Below are 19,689 nucleotides of genomic sequence, written 5' to 3'. Positions count from 1 at the left end.
TACGATTTCAACAAGTTTTGTTGATTTTTACATTGATTACCAACAGTAACATCGTTAGAATAAGTAGTTTGATATTTAGTCATACTAAGTATATTATTCAAAATTTAGTTTCGTCTTTTACCTGCGATTGGTAGTTTTGAGTAATTTAAAACGCCAATAACCTTTGACCTCAACGCACATGGGTCGGGGTACGCACAAACAAAAAACGCATCAAGGGTGCATGCCACTAAATCCGCGTGTGAAGCGGTTTCCGGTAAAAGTTTATCACGACTATAGTCCCAACTTTGCATAAAAATGTGCAAAATCGGTACAATATTAACAATTTTAGTGTTGCAAATCGTGTTTTGCTAGAACTTGTGAATGTGATCTCTACTAATTTGAACAGAAAACGCGAAAATTTGAGTGATGTTTACGATGATGAGCGCATGAACACACGAGGTCAAAACGCGGTTAGCAGTCGGACGTAAACACGGGAAAATCGGGTCTTTTTATATAGCGCTATTTTTCTCAAAAAGTAGACCTAAAATATGGTGTCATTTTCAGATATGTTATGCAGAATTTTGTTCTGATTAAGATGATATCAAATATATATTTCAAAGTAAGACGTAACTCGACTTATAGCCTAAAACGTGACCCCTATTTTGCACGTAAAGTCTATGGAAAGCTATTTTGTGGCATGTACCCTCAACGTGACTGATGCAAGCAGATGCAAGTCATTTTCCAGTGGTGAAATAGTTTCATATTTTAGGTTTCATATTTGCTCCAGCGATTAGCACAGAACATTACGGTTAGAAAGAGTTCTATATTTCTATTTTGACAATATAAGGTAAGGTGTTAACTTGATATGTTGAGTATTATTTGGCTACATTTGTATTTTAAAATAATAAATTAATTTTATTTTATTTTTAAGCTTACTTGAATTCCTTTATCCTTATGCTGCCCTTTCAGTTAAAATGCTGCCCTATAGTTGAGTGTTGAAATGAGACTGAGGCTGAGAGCATTATTGCCACTGTTGGAATTCCCTCTTAGTTAGTTCTTGGTACATTTTTTCCCTTCAAGTTTATTAATAAAAACTCGGGCAAATCAGACGCATCATTTAAAGGGGCATTTCGTGATCTACAGCCTCATCCCCCCACTTTTCCCAAAAAAAGTTGAGATTTTTACACCACTGGATACCTCTGGCCAGGGTTCCCGCTAGGTCCAAATATTATGGGGTCCAGTTGGACGTGGACCCCATAATCTGCAAAATTTGAAAACTATGGGGTCCCAAACAATTTTTGGGGGTCTTGAACACAAATTCTGCCACGGTTATCACATTATAGTCTCAAATGATGGGGTCCAGTTGGACCCCATAATTTTCCAAATTTGAAAAATATGGAGTCCATTATGATTTTACTGTGCTAAAAGACGCAAACACTCGGTGTAGCGGGAACCCTGCCTCTGGCTACATAATATTTATGTACCAAATATTTCTTGCAGATCATTAAAGGCTTAATGTACGATTTCCTTCAAATTTTAAACTTTTGTCATTTAATATATACTCAAAATGTTGAAATAATACTAGTAATAATTATCGGGAATGGTTTCTGTTAATTTAGAGCTGAAATAACGAGGTAAAGTGAAAGAAACACTGCTTGTTATTTTGGCCGTTTAACACGCAGTTCTATGGGTGAACATATGTCATAATTCTAAATTATGACTTTATGTCGAACTTTGCTCTGTTTACCTGCAAACACAAGAAATTTGGCTGAATCCATTTAGTAGGGTTTTCAGGTGAAAAAGTTTGCAACCCCCTACAAACACAAAGTTAGTGTCAAATGAAAGATAATGACAACAGAATCATCACACTTTTTTAATTTTTCGAATCGGATAAAATTTGACCAAGTTATGACCAAAATTTGCACGACAAAATGATAACGAAATGAGGACAGTAGCTCCATAGGCCATGATGTACTGTATTTGGCCAAATATGGCCTAATAATAGCGTTGAAATTACACATTTTCATTCACCATTTTCTTATTTTACATCATATCAACTTGATTTTTTCAACATATTAAGTTTGTATTGAGGCAAATCTGAAATTGTGAAAAAATTTCAAAAATATTAATAACGACTGGTATTTTGTTGCCATGGAAACCAATCAAGTTTTAACCAAAATACATAAAAATAACCAAAAAACATGATCCTAATTTTTAAGAACATCAGAATGCATTAAATGTATATTTGTGTACTCAATCAATTTAATTTAAACTGAACATAGCCAAAATACATGATTTTAAACATACCTTTTCAATGGTTTCCAAGGTAACAGTTGATTGTCCTTAGCAACAAGGGAAAATAGCTTTATTTTTTTTACCGCCATTTTGTTTGAGTGGTTAAAAAAAAAAAATTGCAGGGTGATAATGTTTAATATCATATATACATGTATATTAAATTAAGTAGCACATAATGTATGATAAATGACATTATGATATAAAAAAATATTTAAAAAAAGAATATTCTTTCATAGCAATGGGATATTATACCATAGCAACAAGTACTTTCAAAGATAATTAATTGTTATCAAATAATGATAATCTACACTAAAACAAAGCTGCTGAACATAGGTATATTATTGAAAAAAAAAAACTTGATATGACTTGCAATAATAATAATTTGTGTTATAATTACTTCCCCCCAAAAAAAAAAAAAAACAAACAAATTATTTAAAAAATAAAGTACAAAAAGGGACTAAATAAAATAATAAAACATTTTGGTTTGGCTTTGTATCCAATTATTTTTCTTAAGCTTCACTCATTCATCTGTTGTACCCCTACTACTCCAGGGCCCTTTATTTCCTCGAGGGCTTTTAATCCCTTATCCTACCATATGTACCCCCCCCCCCCCCACATCACAGCTGTTGCATCTATTATTTCTGCTTTACAAGCCCCTCACACACATTAAAAACACCCATAAATGACAATGGAACAGTCTAAAGTAACATCAACTAAATGTATAAATGGGCTATACCATTATGCATTATAGGTATATATTTATATTGATGCTACAAGTACAGCACTATAAATTACACTCAAAACTTATATTTTCCTCTGAAATAGTTAAAAAGTTACACATTTACTTCAGATAAATGATAATAATCTTTTATTTGCAGTTATAATTCAATTTTGGGGTTTTATTGGAAAGCTACATAGCCCTCTGGCCAGCTCAATTCAGCCCCGTCAACTCTGCAGGCACCACTCAGCCAGCTCATGCCTACTTGCCCAGTGGTGTGGCCTGTTGTGAAAAACCATGACATGTCCAGATACTTTTCAATTTCCAGGGGCCATTTTATCACCTACAACCTCAAGATTTTAACCTGAGATACCTTAAACATCATACTTTAATATTCTAAATGTCTTTTAAATCAAATGTGTTGTTTACATGCCCAAAATATTGTACCTACTTTTGGGGATTCTCAGCTTGGCTTGTGGATGTCCTACAAATTTCAGACAAGCTCCAGGGTATAGCTTGAAGCCTCCACAATAAAATAGTAAGTCTCATTAACTGTCAATCAGCTCCAGTTGCCCTGGAAATGACCTACAGAGTTGGTAGTTTCTTTCTTTTGCAAAAATTTTGAGGTCAAGAATGCCATATAAGGCCTTTTTCTGGTGAGCAATTGACAAGTGGGCTGGACTGACTGGGTTTCATTCATAAGGCTGTGGCTTGTTTATACAGCAATGTTTCTATAAAGTGATTGCAGAAATCAATGATAGACACTGTAAGGATTACAAAAAGGTATAACATGCCTGAAAAAAATATCTTTTTAAGGCAAAACACTTGTTTGAATCTGTGATTTTTGTGTGGAAAGTGAGCGCTCTGTGTGTGTGTGTGTCTTCAGTTCGAGGTCGTCACACTGAAACCCCTACATTTAGGTGCAAGTTGTGACATGTGTAAACATTACAAATATGCCAAAAAATCAGGTTTGAAAAAAATTAACCAAATTCATATTATAAGATCGTACATTATGACTTTAATTCGTTTAGCAAAAATATCGCCAAATTTGAATTTCCTTCTGGTGCACCAGAACGAAATTACAACACATTGTCTATGGTAGGTATGTTCATAAAATTTTGAAGTTCAATATTTTTAGCTGAAAGTTCTTTCATTTGAAAGAGAATCAAATTACCTAAACAATAAGGGGTCAATCATGTTTCTAGTGCATACTTTTGAAGTTACAGACAAAAATAGTGTCACCAAATTGTCCAAAATTTTGTGTGTGAAATTGTGACAGCAGGCACATATGTACAATGTACACTACTGTATGTGACCCCAGATGACCTCCTATTCTTTACTGTAAGAAAGCTGTTTTGGATGGTCTTGATTTACACACAAATTGCTTTTGAGCTAAATCGAGTGTCAACTTGGTGGAACATGGATTGCACTATGTGATAGTTTATGAATCCATTATTATCCCAGTACCAACATAAGTCAACATCACTTAGGTTTTGGTTGTCAAAATTAATTTTTAGTAATTTTATCCATTGAGCCCCACAGTAAAGCCATTTTTGGACCGTACAGGCACATTCCACTTCCCTATGGACGAATAGCGCCACCTATAGTGTGAGATGTGAGCCTGGCTATCTATGGAGCAGTGTAATACACATAATCATGCATAACTCGCATAAACGCAAAAATCGGAATCAACTGAAATTTTGGAAATAAGCTTTTTTCAGGGATATCTACTGAAAAATGTCATAAAAAGAGGATGCTAGGATCACGAAATCCTCCTTTAAATTAAGATTTTTTTTTTTGTTTCCTGCTATTAATTTGGCTCCATTTTGAGGGGTGTTTATGTGCTATGCAGTACTATTTTTTCCTATGGGCAGAGATGATTTGCACTGAAAAGTTCCACACAATCTCCGCGCAATTTAATTAGCTTTTGGCCAATTCCACCGTTACGGACGTTACAGATACATGCAACTTGCAACTTTTAAGTGAATAGCACACATGTTTGCTGTTAGGATAACACTTTATTTCTTAGTATGCTACTGGTACACACTCTAATGTTCAATATAATGAAGCAATTTTGTTTTGGCTTTCTTAGTTAATTAGCTACAGAAATTAGAAACGCAGCGTTACGGACGTTACGCTAAAAGTGCCTGCCTTTTGACAGATGGTACATATCCTTTTATCTCTTCGCAGTTCTGTGTTTTATTTTTTTCTGTTAACTATATTGAGTAAGCCCTGACTCAATTCTATGTAAACATGAAAAGTAAGTTTGAAATTAATACTCCTGTATCGTCCTACACTGTTGATTTAGTGTTACGGACGTTACATTTTATGTCAAATGTAACGTCCGTAACGTTTTTCATAATGAAAAAAACTGTCAAGGTACTTCCTCAGATTTTTTTCTTTATTATCTTGCAGTAGGTCTGACATCAATCTATGGAGGCATGATTAGCTAGTTTGAAATAAATGCTCCTGTTTTGAGCAATAATGTTCCAAAATTTTGTTTAATATTTCCAAAAGGCACTTTTGGCATGGAATTAGCCTTTTTTTTTTAAAATCACTTGTCCCCGGAATGACCCATACATGTACATTGTACCGTATTCATTCCAATAAGCGCCCAGGCCAGGGTGCTTAACAAAGTTATTTTAGGTGGGTGCTTATGTTTTACCTCGTTTGCCTAATTTTTTTCGTAAGGGGCGTTTATTAGAGACAAATTTACGTACCGTACTGTACATGTATGTTATAAAAAGGTAGGGGCTTGTACTGAGACGTTCTAGCTTATAATTCTGATGCAGAAAATGTTTTGCAAGTTTACGCCTGCTATTTCACTGCATCGAGATGTATCTGTATTACTTCAACATGAATGGTACTGTACCCTTTAGGAAATTGAAAATACCCTGGGTGGCCGCTTATTGGGGCATGGGAGCTTATTGGAATGAATACGGTAGGCTTACAGGTTTTCAGCCCTATATGGATATCCAATGTTGTGACTGGGGTTTTAAGAATAACTTACTTCACCAAATTGTAACTCAAAGGTCTAGATGATTTTTGTTTTCTGTTTTTTCCTTTAAAGTGACAAAGATGGCTGCAAATGGAAATGAGGCAGCAGCAGGACCCTCTGACCTGGAGAAGAAAATTATCAGACAAATAGAGGTATGTCATATGAAATGTGTAAATATGGTGCAATGTGATAAAGAGTTACAGACTCACAGCCGTTATTCATGGGTGATACTTAAAAGCAGGGTCTTAGCTAGCCACCCGTCTAGACGGCCAGTTTGCTCCTGGGACGGGCAAAATTAATGCCTTTGACAGATGCTATATTATAAATTGTATGTGTTGTGAAGCTAATTCACCTTTTTAGTAGACCCAATTTTTAGAACAAGGCCATATCAGCACATATTTGAACTCTTTGAACCCCCAATGGGCTATAGATGTCTGGTAAATGTTTTAAAGGTCAAATAAGGAACCCTCAATTTCTAGCTAAGACCCTGCTTAAAAGTCAGTTTATAAATTTGTAACATAAATAAGGCCAAAAAAAAAGGTTTGTCTCAATGCTTGCGCGTGCATTTGTAAAATGATTGGCGTGATTTGGAAAAAGAAAGTTTTTTCCAGGAATTTCGTTGAAAATCCTGGATTAATAAATATAAAAAAATATAATGGGAATAAAAAAAACCACCTTTTTTGGTTGGCCTAACAGCACTGAAAGTAGTCTGGTCAAAACTTTGTAATATGTAATGTAGAACATTCAATAACTTTTTTATATATTTATACATCAGGAGTTGCTCGAGAAGTCTAGCCAAGAATTTGCTCACCGATAGCTTCACATTCTAGGCTAGAGACCATTGCATTCAAAATAATTTTTTGGGGATGCCAAATTTTGGGGATCCCAATTTTCAAACCTTTTAAAAATGATCTAGATACATGTTGCGAGCGCAGCGAGCAGGAAAATTGGCATATTTAAGCGTTTCTGTAGGCCTACTGTTTTCCTAAGCCTTTTTAGAGCATTTTATTTAAAAGGCGCCCCATGAATGTGTGCTAAAATCGCTTGCCCCCCTCTCGGCTTGCCAAAATTGCTTGCTCCCCCCCTTTCGGCTTGCCAAAAATTTCTCCCCCAATTTTGCCCTGCCCCTAGGGCTCATAATTATTGCATTATAGTGTATACACAAACGCAAGTTATCAAAAGCAGGCATACATGTTACCAGTGACTTGTGTAAAATGTGTCATGCCTGCCTAATTAAAAACTTGCGTGCAGTATTTTGGTAACAGCTAAACATTGCTGTTTTTATTGGTGACATCAACATACTTCAAGCATATGCAAGTATCTACACATACATGCTACCGTACTCTGGTTGAATCATCTGTAACTTAATTAATGTGTTGTTGTTTTGTTGTGTATTGCAGTATTATTTTGGTGATGCGAACCTTTCCAGAGACCGCTTCTTACAAGGCCAAGTGAAAGAAGATGACGGATGTATCCTTATATTATCTTAACTTATTTCAGCTTGAATTTTTGTTGGAAAAGTATGAAAATTGCTTCAAAATTTGAGAGAATATTAAGTAAAACCGTATACAGGGGAAAGAAGAACCATGCATGGCACACTACATTGTAGCACATTTTAACATGAAATTACAATGGTCACACAACATGCATCTAGGCAGATAAGCCAGAGAAAAAACTCTGGACATAGATGTAAGTTCATGTAACTACCTGTGTGGGGGCTTTAACCCTAGACCTTAAGATAGTGAAGAGAAAGAAAACTGTATTTATAATCAATTACTTGTTTCCTCACTTGTCTTCCTTGACTTGAGCAACTTCTCTTGATAGGGGTACCATTAGAAACTATGATACGTTTCAATAGGTTGAAGGTCCTCGCAACAGACTATGAAGTCATTACTGGAGCACTGGCAAAGTCACAATCAGGGCTTATGGAGGTAGGTTGCGAGACTGTATGTTGGGGGGGGGGAGGATGTGGGTGCATATATTTTCACCTGTAGCTGGGGACATATAAATGTGGACACACAGTGGATGTCCATAGTTACAGAGGGCGCTACACATCAGTAGAAAGAATTTAGCCTTATATAGGTCCACCATTCATGGTCTAATGGTGGTCCACAGTGTGGCAATTAATAGTCAGCTTTGTGTATCAAAGTCTGTGGTTAAGATATCAAAATAACTTTCACTAGTGAAATGGCACAATTTTCTTGTCTTTGGGTCTTCAGTTACAGGTGAATACAAGTAGGTGTGTGGGTGCCTGGGTGGGTGAGTACATAACAAAATTGAGGCACTTGTTTCTTAATTTAAACTTGCATTTCAAGGTTAAACATACTTTGGACTATACAAATATACATACCTTAGAACAAGCTTGATTTGTTCGAAATTTCCTTTTTTTATCATTATTTTAAAGTAAAAGAGGTGATCATAACTTCTGGTGGTGATAAAAAAAACTTCTGGTAGCAATCAACAAAGATACGCACCACTTGAGTTGACAAGGCATCCTGGCTATTGCATTTAGCATCTGAACTCTTCAAATACTGACACAAGATTCTGATATCATTTCTAGGTGAGCGAGGATAAACAGAAGATCAGACGATCTGTTGAGAAACCCATTCCAAATGACACAACTGAAGTCAGATTAGAAGTGAAGAAGAGGACCATATATTGTGTAAGTATTGTCACGGATTAGCTCTGCCATCAACTCCGCTCGACCGAAGTATCATGTGACTTTGTCCTGCCGAGACTCAAACCGGTCATCCTGGGTTTAAAAGTTGAGTGCGCTAGCATATAAACCAAAAGAGGACTTCCCTGTCTGGTTCATAACACTAACACCCTGGTGACAATATTAATATTAGTTACTGGGTAAGTAGTCACATGGTATGGGAAATACCCATGGGTGAATGAAGCAGGTGCATGCCGGGGTGCAGTGTGGTGGGGTCGTGGGGAGCTTGGGGCTCGAGCTCTCCGCTTCTTCCCTCAAGCCCACCCCAGGAGTTGAAGGTTTTTTGGCATCCCATTGGTGAATTGTCGTACTTTACTTGTGGGCTGAGCCTGGTATGACTCTGATCACATTCTAGTATATCCTATACCGTACAGACAAACCTGGTACGAATCTACAGGTTTATCAAATATACATATTAAACTGTACACTGAACAATATGTGACCATCCAGCACAACTGAGCACGGATGTCGCCCTTGCCGCTATTGAGATATGCTCCATTGAACAATAAACAATAGGAAACAAAGGATTTATTGACTGTTTTATTGATTTTTCACTACTTAAATGTCAAGTACTATAGACATAATATACATCATTTTAAATCTAATTTCAAGCAGAATATTTTGCTTGAATATCTCAAAAATGATGATTGGCGACTTCAGGGCTCAGTTGTGCTGAATGGTCACATATGTGTTTATTGGATGTTGCTTTAAAGAAACTGCAAGCCTGAGGGATGTCATTACTGATGTAAATATCCAGAGTTTTTCAGAACTAAGATAAATGCCGTTGGTGCCGTCTGGCCAGATGAAGGGGGCTATACCCGGCTACCTGTACATGGTAGCCGCACAGCCGCCATGACGTCGCACAAATGTCACAGGTCTATTAGATCTGTTGATTAAATGCATTTTTTTGGCCCAGATCTATGCTGTTTCGTATATTTATCAGCGTTTCGAACCCTTTTGAAACCATTCTAAGGCATTCCATGCACTACAATGTCAAAATTGTGGCTACATCATAGATATCTCGGGCATCTCAGAGCATTACCTGGTTTTTCCATATGAAAGTAATTAGGGTGTTCCATCAAAGCTTTCGTCGTGTGCTGCCACCTAGCGGTGGTTCCGGGAACGTTGCGTCTAGATTTATCCATGGATTTGTTTATAATAAAATAATAAGGTACAGAAAATCACTTTCTAATTGTAGGGGATCAGACTACACGTATATTCGGAAATTGGAAAACATTTTAGCAACCTAGTTTGCTAGTTTAATTAATTGTGTTCAATCTTGATAATGATATTATTATCTTTAAATTTGTTGTTTCTTTGTTGTTATAACTTCCGTCATCTCTACAGAAAGGTTTCAATCCTGATGATAGTCTGGACACAGTACAGACCTTCCTGGACACATATGGTAAGGTTGAACATATACAGATGAGGAGGGATAAAGACAGAAAATTTAAGGTGAGTGAAAAATATGCATTGTAATACCACAGTATTAATAGATATGATTAGCAACCTAGCAGTTATTTAATTTGAGGTTCATAACTGTGTATCACTCAGTTATTTGGAGGGCATTGTGAAAAATCTAAACATTTTGCCAAGGGATGTACCGAGGTGTTGTGTCCAAATCAAATGTTAAGATTTTTCACAATGCCTAACTATAACTGATGCAAAGTTATTAATCAAATTCTAACCGTCACTTTTAACCTCTCACTTCATAGCAAGATTTTATTCTCAAAAATGTGTAAAATAAACAATTTTAATCACACATTTTGCCCTTCAAATAATCGGAACAGGCTAAATTGGACTTGCCACTAAGGACCAATTACAGCAATGCGAAATCACACTGTGCAAATACACTAGTTGCGCAGCCAGTGGATCTTGGGAAATGATACTACCATTAGTCCATAATCATCTCTACATGAAACATATACCACCATTACATTATTATTCCATGTTCTCTGCAGGGATCAGTATTTGCTGTCTTTGAGAAAGAGGAGGCTGTTACCAAGTTTTTAGAAACCAAGGATCTTAAGATAGGTGAAAATGAAGTCGTCAAAATGCTCAAGTAAGTTTATAGTATTATCAACTTCAGTGAATCCAAGTGAGGGATTCTGTTGACTCCAATAAGTAACAGGGTCCAGTGGATCCCTCAACCATATTATGGATGAAATTCAATGATCCTTTATGGGTATTAGGGGCCATATTCCAATTGGTTTGATGATTATCCAGATTTTGCTATAAGTTAAAATAATGTAGTGCAATACTCCAAATTTGGAAGGTTTAAAAGGTTCTAACAATATATAGAACTAGATTTCGCGTTTCTCGGGTTGGGTGGTTCTCATTATAGGCCTATCTCTAATTAACAAACACCCGTTACCCATATACCCGCCCTGACCTTTTAAACTACTATGATATAGGCCTGCGTCTCTTAGTGATCAATATAATGGGCTATAGGCCTTACCTGATTCTGGTCCGATGAGATGCACCTTACTTGTAAATTAGTCACATGCACACTGTAATGCTTTCCGATACCCGCACTGCGCCCGTCGGTTCTCCGCGCACACGCCCGTTGATTCTCTGCGTCACGCGCTCTGCGAGCACGCCGATAGCTCCGTGAGCACGCTTGATAGCCTTGCGTCAGACGGACAAACTCTCTATAATTAGTATTAAGATATCAAAAATAATGGCCCCAAAACATATATTTGAGGTGGTATGTCATAAAACTAACAACCAGACTTGCAAATGTATTCAATTTAAGGAAAAATCTGACATGTGCTTGAGGATAACAACCTCTCTGTAGTAGTGTTGTTCCAAATTACATGCGGCAAACTAGAACCTCTTGCAAATTGCAATTGCATTTGTCTTTTCAGTACAAATTGCGTCCCTGGATACAGAAACCACAAAAACGGAATCCCTGATCAAAATGCCATGCAAAGCACAGCGTCATGTAAATAATTGCTTGTACCTCTTCTTAATTGAATTGTATTTCATGCCTGTATTGTATACAAAAAACAAAACAAATAATACAATACATAAATTTGGTGGCAGAGTAAGACTTCCATTTTTTGCATATTTTACACAGGGATGAGTACTACAGAATGAAGACAGACGAAAGGAAAGTGAGACAAGAAGAAGAAAAGAAAGAAAAAAGATTGTAAGTATATGCATCCATCAGGTTCCAGGGGTGTTGTATTGTATAACTAGCTGAACAATGATATTAACGTCTCCCTGGTGAACAAAATGTGGTGAAATTTGATGCACTGTCAGTGGAGTGGTTCTTGGATAAGAGTTCCTCAATGATGCTCAGGATTTTGGTGTCAAGGTCATTAGGGGGACAGTTGGTGGCAGTGTTAATCATTGTAGTTTAGCTGTGTGAAACATAAATATTGTTAGGAAAAACAGCACATGTAACATGTATTTGCCAAAATAGGAAATGCAAATGAAGAGCTTATTTCCTAAACATGTTAAGTCCACAACCACAAGTTTCTCATTTACTTATGCGATACAATCACAATTTATGCTTTGACAAGTTTGACATTAGCAACAATGAGTTGTACCATCAACAAGCCAATATTTACCACAACAACAATATGCAGACTATTGTTCTCATTTGGGAATCAAAGGGCTCACACGGTATTGCAACTGTGCATCCATCCACTGCTTTGCTTTATAATGGTGCATCCAACTGAAATTATAAAGTTGTTTTTTTAAAACTTCTGTGGTCCGGGTATGCGCTGGTGAATTGCGATCGCGTAGAAGTGACAAGGTCGCCTACTACGCGCCGCGCCGAAGACCAATGGGTCAGCCGGCTTGTTGTCAAGTATCATTGATCAGCCAATCACCGTGATTGTTTATTGCTTTTGCGTTTACGCTCGTGTACACGATACGCACAGGCACGACCACGGAAGTTTAAAAAAAACAACTTTAATACCTACAACACAACCCATAGCAATATCGCACAGGTAAATCAGACACATGTGTTTGTAGACTGGAAATAAGCTCTTCAAAATACAGGTGACACTTGTGATTAGCGGATTATCTTGTTTGATATAATTAATTATACATGAAGTTGTTTATGTAGCATTTTTGTACCATTTTCTAAACCTTTATGTCAGCATTCTTACTTTGCATTTCTTTGTCTGAACAGAGCAAGAGAGAAGATTGAACAAGAAGCTATTGAAGCACAACAAGTGAGTTAACTTCCTTTTCAGAATCTTAATTAAACGTTACGTGTGTGGAAGATTTTGGCTACATTTGTCAGTCTTTTGCATGTCTCTCATTGAAGGCAAAATAGTGTACCTCTGGATTATTATGCGCCGGGTAACTTGCCTGTTTGCATTCTGCATGTAATGTGTTGTGGCAATATGCGCTAAGCGCTACATGCTTAAACCTTTGAAACACTCACGCCTAAAAATGCATTTAATCATTGTTTGAGTTTGAACTCTTAAAGACTCACAGAGACACATTTTTCCAACAATCTTTCTTTTGTGAACATGGCATAAAATCGGATAAGATATCTTATACTTACCACAATGCATTGCTTCCATTTCAATTTTTTGTACTGATTTGTTATCCAGTACAGCATGGTAACAAATTAATATGAAATGAGGTGATGTATCATGTTGCTAAGGATTCTGGGAAGGGTAAGATATCTTCTCTGGCACTACATTTTCAATCTGTGTAAAATGCTATTCATTCATCTGACATCCTGATGCTTTCTTTGCAGGCTGACTTTGGTGACTATGAAGAAGGCTGTGTGATGCATTTCACAGGTGTGTCGGATCAGACATCAAGAGAGGATCTCAAAGAACTCTTTGGACAGTATGGTACCATTAGCTGGGTAGACTTTGAGAGGGGACAAACAGAGGTTAGTATGAAACGGTTTCATTTAGCTTGAATGAGCTTTCATGTACACAGTGGCAGCACCAGAAACGTTTTTCTGGAGGGGGGAACAAAATGAATTTAAAATAGTGAATTTTTAGGTGTTTTTTTTTATTGCGTGGGAGGGGGAAAGATCTCTGACTGTGTTGCCACTTTTTCTCATCCCTCCTGATGCATATTGCTACAGATGAAACTTCTCGTTCATCATTCACGAGATTCAGATGTCAATATCCTAATCCGCATACTGTACAAGCCTTTATAGCTCAGATGCTAAATGCTATATAATGCCATAGCTTCTCTGTGTATTTTTGTAATAATATTGTTATGCTTATGATACATTGTAATTGCTAAATTAGGGTGAATCAATTCATGTGAGCATGGTATTGAAATCTTGTGATCATTTAAAATAAAAATTAAATAACATTATCAATTTTCAATAACAATATTTTATTTACAAAAATCTATGTGCTGACTGTGAGTATTACAAATTGCGATGTTACAACAGCTAAAAAAAATGTTAACAATTTTGCCTTCCTGCATTCAGGGTTGTGTTCGATTTGATGAAGAAACCAAAGCAGCATCAGTCATTGAGAAAGCCAAAGCTGCCAATGATGACAAACTAATTGTGAGGGAGAAGGAGATGACAGTGAGGGTCCTTGAAGGAGATGAGGAAGCTGAGCACTGGAAGAAAGTCTACGAAACCAAGTCAAAGATCAGGTTAAGGAAGAAAATGGGAGGTATGGATTTAGCTCAGATGTGAAAATATGTCAAGATAGCCTTAAGGTGGTACTATACCCCCTGATAAATTTTGTGACTAATTTTGCATTTTTCTCAAAAAGTAACTACACACTGGTAACAAAAGTTATGTATATTATAGGGGCAAGGATTCCAATTACTTCACTGAAATTTCAGTGATTCAAGACAAGTGGTTCATTATATATTAAGAAATGAGGTACCTCTTTTCTTATCATAAATAAATAATGTGCCGCTTGTCTTGAGTTACTGAAATTGGATTTTGTGCCCCTACAATATACATAACTTTTGTTACCAGTGTGTAGTTATTTTTTGAGAAAAATGCAAAAATAGTCACAAATTTATCAAGGGGTGTAGTACCACCTTAAACCATTTTTACAGAAATATTAACACTGTGAAGAAAACTGAAATGTTATATTTGAATCTGCAAATAAGGGATCGGCACTTTAGCTCCGGAGGGCAGCATATCAATTTTTTTAACGGCGATTAGTGTCAAATGATAGGCAGCACCCTCTGGAACTAAAGCACTGATCCCTTGTTTGCTAATTCAATATAAATAATTGATCAGTAACATGAATTTTAAAGGAGTATTTTGTGATCCTAGCATCCTCTTTTTATGACATTTTTCAGTAGATATCCACGAAAAAAGCTTATTCCCAAAATTTCAGTCGATTTCAGTTGATTTTGTGTATTACACTGCTCCATAGACAATGTGTTGTAATTTCGTTCTGGTATACCAGAACAAAATTCAAATATTACGATATCTTTGCTAAACGAATTAATCTGCAAGAATTCTTTTGTAAATAAACATTATGTCGCCAGAGGTTTCCAGTGATATACAAATCTCAACTTTTTTTAGAAAAGTGGGGGGATGATGCTGTCGATCACGACAAATCTGGATTTGGCTGTTTTTCAATTTCATTACGATATAAAGAACATTCAGGAAATGATTAATTACAGTCGGAATTTCAACAGCTGTACTCGATCCAACTCTGATCGATCGTATATCGCGTATTTCTAATACCATGCGAATGCACGACCTTGGATACAATACTAACCAATCACAAGTGGTTGGATTTGCTTCCGTGTTACTCACGCACAGTCACACACACTAGCGTACATCGCGCAGTGTACGCAAAAAATTGTCACGCTATGTCAGGCTGCCTTCATTCAATTGAAATTTCCACTATAGTTAATAATCTGCAGAAATCACTATTTCTTTACATTGTCAGAAGATGACAAATAAAACAAATTTCCATTTCTTTACATTGTCAGAAGGCGGCAAACAAAAAAACCAATTTTGCAGTCTTTTTCTCGTCAGAGAAATCTAAATCTGGTTCCTTACATGTTTAGTCATGTTCCTGTTATCTTTGTTGTTTCTCAAGGTCATCATGGATATGGTAAAGGAAGGAAAAGAGATGGAAAAGGAAGGGGAAGAGAAGGAGGAAGGCCTAACAAGATGGCCAAGTATGAAGGAAAGAAAACGGTCTTCAATGATTCTGACGATGAAGGTGGTGAGGAGGTTATGGCGGAGGGAGGTGAAGAAAAGAGGGATGAACCTGAGAAGACGGCAGCAGCAAAGGAAGGTGGGTATTTGGATGTGATGATATTAGCTAGTATTAAATGAAGTCCAACTGCCCCTATCTGTACCTCCTTTATATGGATCACTCTGTTTCATCTGTTATTAATCTTGTGTTGACCAAAGTTTGCACTTCAAACCTTCAGTGCAGAATTCCACTTCATCATCATCTTCTAATACTGTGCACTTAGTGTGCAGTAGACCTCAGCTGGAGTATACTTGCGCACAGTGGTGTAGTGTGGGTCATCATATTGAGGGGCACTGACTATGATTGGGGGCACAGGGTCTGATTGGGGTGGGGGAACATGCTATATTTAGGCAATTTTCCTATGGGTTTTTCTAAATTTTCAGATCGATTGGGGGGCACATCCCCCTGTGCCCTAAGGTGTACATGCAGTTAAGAAGTAGAGATGCCTGGAAAGTGGACTTGTTAGGTGAAGGAGATGCCACTCACTCTTGATATACAGGTGTCATTTCTGTCCTGTATGCATGATGTTTTTTTTGCCTATAAGATCACTGTATTGATAATAAGAAGTACACTGCAATGTTTTATTAAATAGCTCAAACTGGGAAGATCCTCACTCGTCTTAAAGCAAAGCTAAACATGGTTCTGTATGACTGACTCCTTCATGCTTATTTTCAGAATCAACAGCAGTGCCTTCTGCAGGAGGAGATGCAACAGCAGAAGCCACCAAGATGGAAACTGAGAAGCCAGAATCAACGCAACCAGAATCATCTGAACCAATCAAGATTGCAGTAAAGCGCCCTCTAGAGGAAGAGACATCAGAAGCAGAACCTGCACAGAAACAAGTCAAAACTGCCGACTGACAAGATTCATGCAAGGACATGAACAATTTAAAAAGAACAACAAAGCTCTCGATAAATACAATCGCTGTGGTTTGTTGAATTCATTTTTGGAGTCACCTGAGAGCAGCTGTTTGTATGAAAGATTGTACTTTCTATTGCTTTGCGCATTTGAATTCAACATGATCAGTGTGTATAGGACCAAACACTCATAATACACAGACTTAAAAGTTGCATTTAGCAAGAATGTGATCCAACTATATTTTATGCTTACTGTATTGTTTGGATCAATATTGTTTTGTGACCTTATTTGACTTTTTTTTTAAAAGAAAGTTGGATTTAAAAACATTAAAATCATGAGTCTGGAAAGTGTATTTTGCCTTTCAGTTTGCTATTTGAGCCTACAAGTGGAACTAAACTTGTTATAAATGCATTGTATTTAAGATGTAGCATTTCCAAAGCCTTGATTGCTGAATAGGCAGGGTTCACAAGAGTCAGCCCGTGGGCCAAATATAATCCATTAACTACTGATATTAGGCCCTTGACCAACTCTAAAAACGTATAAAAGGAAAACATATAAGAAACTGGGGTGTATTTGGTCCCGTTTTGGCCCTTTAAAAATTTAAGTTGAAGACCCTTATTTAAGGTCATGAAAAACCTGCAACTCCTTAGCTAATTTTCAAGGCATGCCTTGACTCTCAATATGCAACAATCAGGGTATGCACATTGGCAAATGCAAACTAAAATTGTTACAGGATTTTATTATAAAACTCTTTCAAGGTATTTTTTATTGGTGTTGGATTCAATTTTTGTAGGATTCAATTTGACTGTAGAGAAGACTATGTTTTTTTTCTTTTAACTTATACAATGAATTATGTTTTAAAAGCCATGGATGCTCTGATTTTATCAATAACAAAATATTAAGAGGAAAAGACTCTGTACTAGAAAATTTTATTTAATGTGTGGGTATTTTTGTCTAGGCATCACATGTAGCAGAACATGTAATGAGGTAACACTCAACTTTCCAAGCCTCCACTACATTCCAAAATTTCATTTTTTATGGGAATGTCATCTTTAAAGACCTATATAACTCAAAAACATGTCTGGCGACTTGTTCCGGGTTTTGTTGGAGCTGGTCACAAATGTGAACACAAATAAAGTGATTGAGTTTCACAGCTGTATGAGCAACAACCTTCTGAATTGGTGTTTCTACCCAGCACTGTTGTTAGTGAAACGGGGACGATGCCTGGGAGAACTACTATGAGAGGTACTACTCCAATTGCAAAACTGAGGACAGTGTAAGAGTGGAACCTTGTGTAAGAGCTGGACAGTGTAAGAGCTGGCCCTTAATTTGATGAGTCATGGATGTTGTAAACAAAGCAGATGACATAACTATAAATAAAAACGTCTTATATCATCTTTTCTGGAAGCTTGATAGATTATTTAATAAACTTTTAGAAATAAAGTGTGTGGTAGGGCTAGCTATTTAAAATTTGTTTTTACATTTTTATCACAGATTATAGCCCTAGGATATAACATTGGATTCATGGTGATCGACAGCTGCAAGGCAGGGCTAAATTATTCTTTATCAACACAGCCCTATATATTGCTGTATATTCTCTTTTCATTACATGACTTAGCCGGGGGATAAATTTTGTCAGGGGTGGGCCTATGGTACTCTGAAACCCCTATCCATGTTAAGGGATTTTTTTACCTAAAACAACTGCTGATTTGACAGTTTTTGACCAATAATCAGAACCCATGTTTGATTTTTTTAAACCTAAAATGGCTGATTTGACAGTTTTTGACCAATTTTTATAAGATTACCCCACACCGACATCGCCTGGTTAATAATTACTTGGTACAGCAGAGACACTAAAATCAATACCCAGGATCGATTCATGTGAATGTGCTATGTACGATTTGATATTCAGACGATAAATCTTTGGATACCGGGTAGAAAATGATGAATATCTCCCGTAATTTTTTTATTCTAAAGAAACCATATTTTTTTCCTTGCACTTGAATATATGTGTGGAAAGGATATGATAGTCTTTAGCTTGCGTATTGCGAAAGACCTGTGCGTATATTGAGCTCAAAAACTGACAAAAATTCTGATTTTATATGTGCAGAATTATATAGCATGTATAGCGCATCGTATAGGCCACTCGTGGAGCAGATGACCTCATGGCGCATTCCATGCTCACTCTCACACACGAGAGGTCAGTCACCGGGCTATTGTCACCGGGCTATTGTCACCGGGCTATTAAACAGGTCGGAACAAAATGGCGTGCGTGGCTGTGGATTCAACCTACCATGGAGATTTCTGCCATGAAGATATCGGGGCGATGACACTGTGCCCCCAGGACACATACATGTAGTAAGACCTGGTTGGCGATGTTTATTCAGTTTTTGTGAGACTTAAAAACCGATGTCCTCAAAATTGGTATATAGGCAGTTTGTACAGAGTGCTGTGGGCCTGGTGATGCAGTTTCCATATAGTGTATTGTCATGTATACACTGTACAACAAATAACACATTTGACCACATATTCTTTCACATATTTATTTCTTATGGTATAAAATTACCCATTTGCCATTCGCTTTCAAGGCATCATTTTGATCTTACAGTAAAACATTCAATATTTTGATATAAAATATAATATAACATCACATAATAATAATAAGCTTTTACATTAACAAGTGAAATGTCCAGTTACATTCATTACAATGGCTGTAAGAGACTATATAACACAACTAACTGTGATTGAAAACAAGGCGATTTTACAGCCCAAATACAGTTTGAACAGCAGCTTATCACCTGGTGCCTTAACATTTGCATCAATTGTAGGGGTTATCCTACACTTTGGTTACCTCGAGTTTGGTAGTGACATATAAGAGTGTCTCTTGCTGGTCAAGTATTGAATCTTGCAGCTTAACGCAATCCAGCAGAACATATTGACCTGCAAC

The 19,689-nt window shown here is 36.8% G+C and overlaps 1 protein-coding gene across 1 annotated transcript; it reads left to right on the top strand.

Annotated features, from left to right (window-relative positions):
- Positions 1-688: 688 nt before the first annotated feature.
- Positions 689-18,137, top strand: LOC140154828 (lupus La protein homolog). Its single transcript, XM_072177415.1, has 13 exons — positions 689-826; positions 6,063-6,142; positions 7,391-7,460; positions 7,815-7,921; positions 8,551-8,652; positions 10,054-10,161; positions 10,668-10,768; positions 11,786-11,857; positions 12,851-12,893; positions 13,430-13,570; positions 14,129-14,321; positions 15,723-15,923; positions 16,560-18,137. The coding sequence occupies exons 2-13, from the start codon at positions 6,071-6,073 to the stop codon at positions 16,742-16,744; spliced, it is 1,395 nt and encodes a 464-aa protein (XP_072033516.1). The 5' UTR covers positions 689-826; positions 6,063-6,070; the 3' UTR covers positions 16,745-18,137.
- The last annotated feature ends 1,552 nt before the right edge of the window (positions 18,138-19,689 follow it).

Source organism: Amphiura filiformis, chromosome 6 (genome assembly GCF_039555335.1).
Source record: "Amphiura filiformis chromosome 6, Afil_fr2py, whole genome shotgun sequence".
NCBI classification, from domain to species: Eukaryota; Metazoa; Echinodermata; class Ophiuroidea; order Amphilepidida; family Amphiuridae; genus Amphiura; species Amphiura filiformis.
This window is presented reverse-complemented; position numbering and strand designations above follow the sequence as displayed.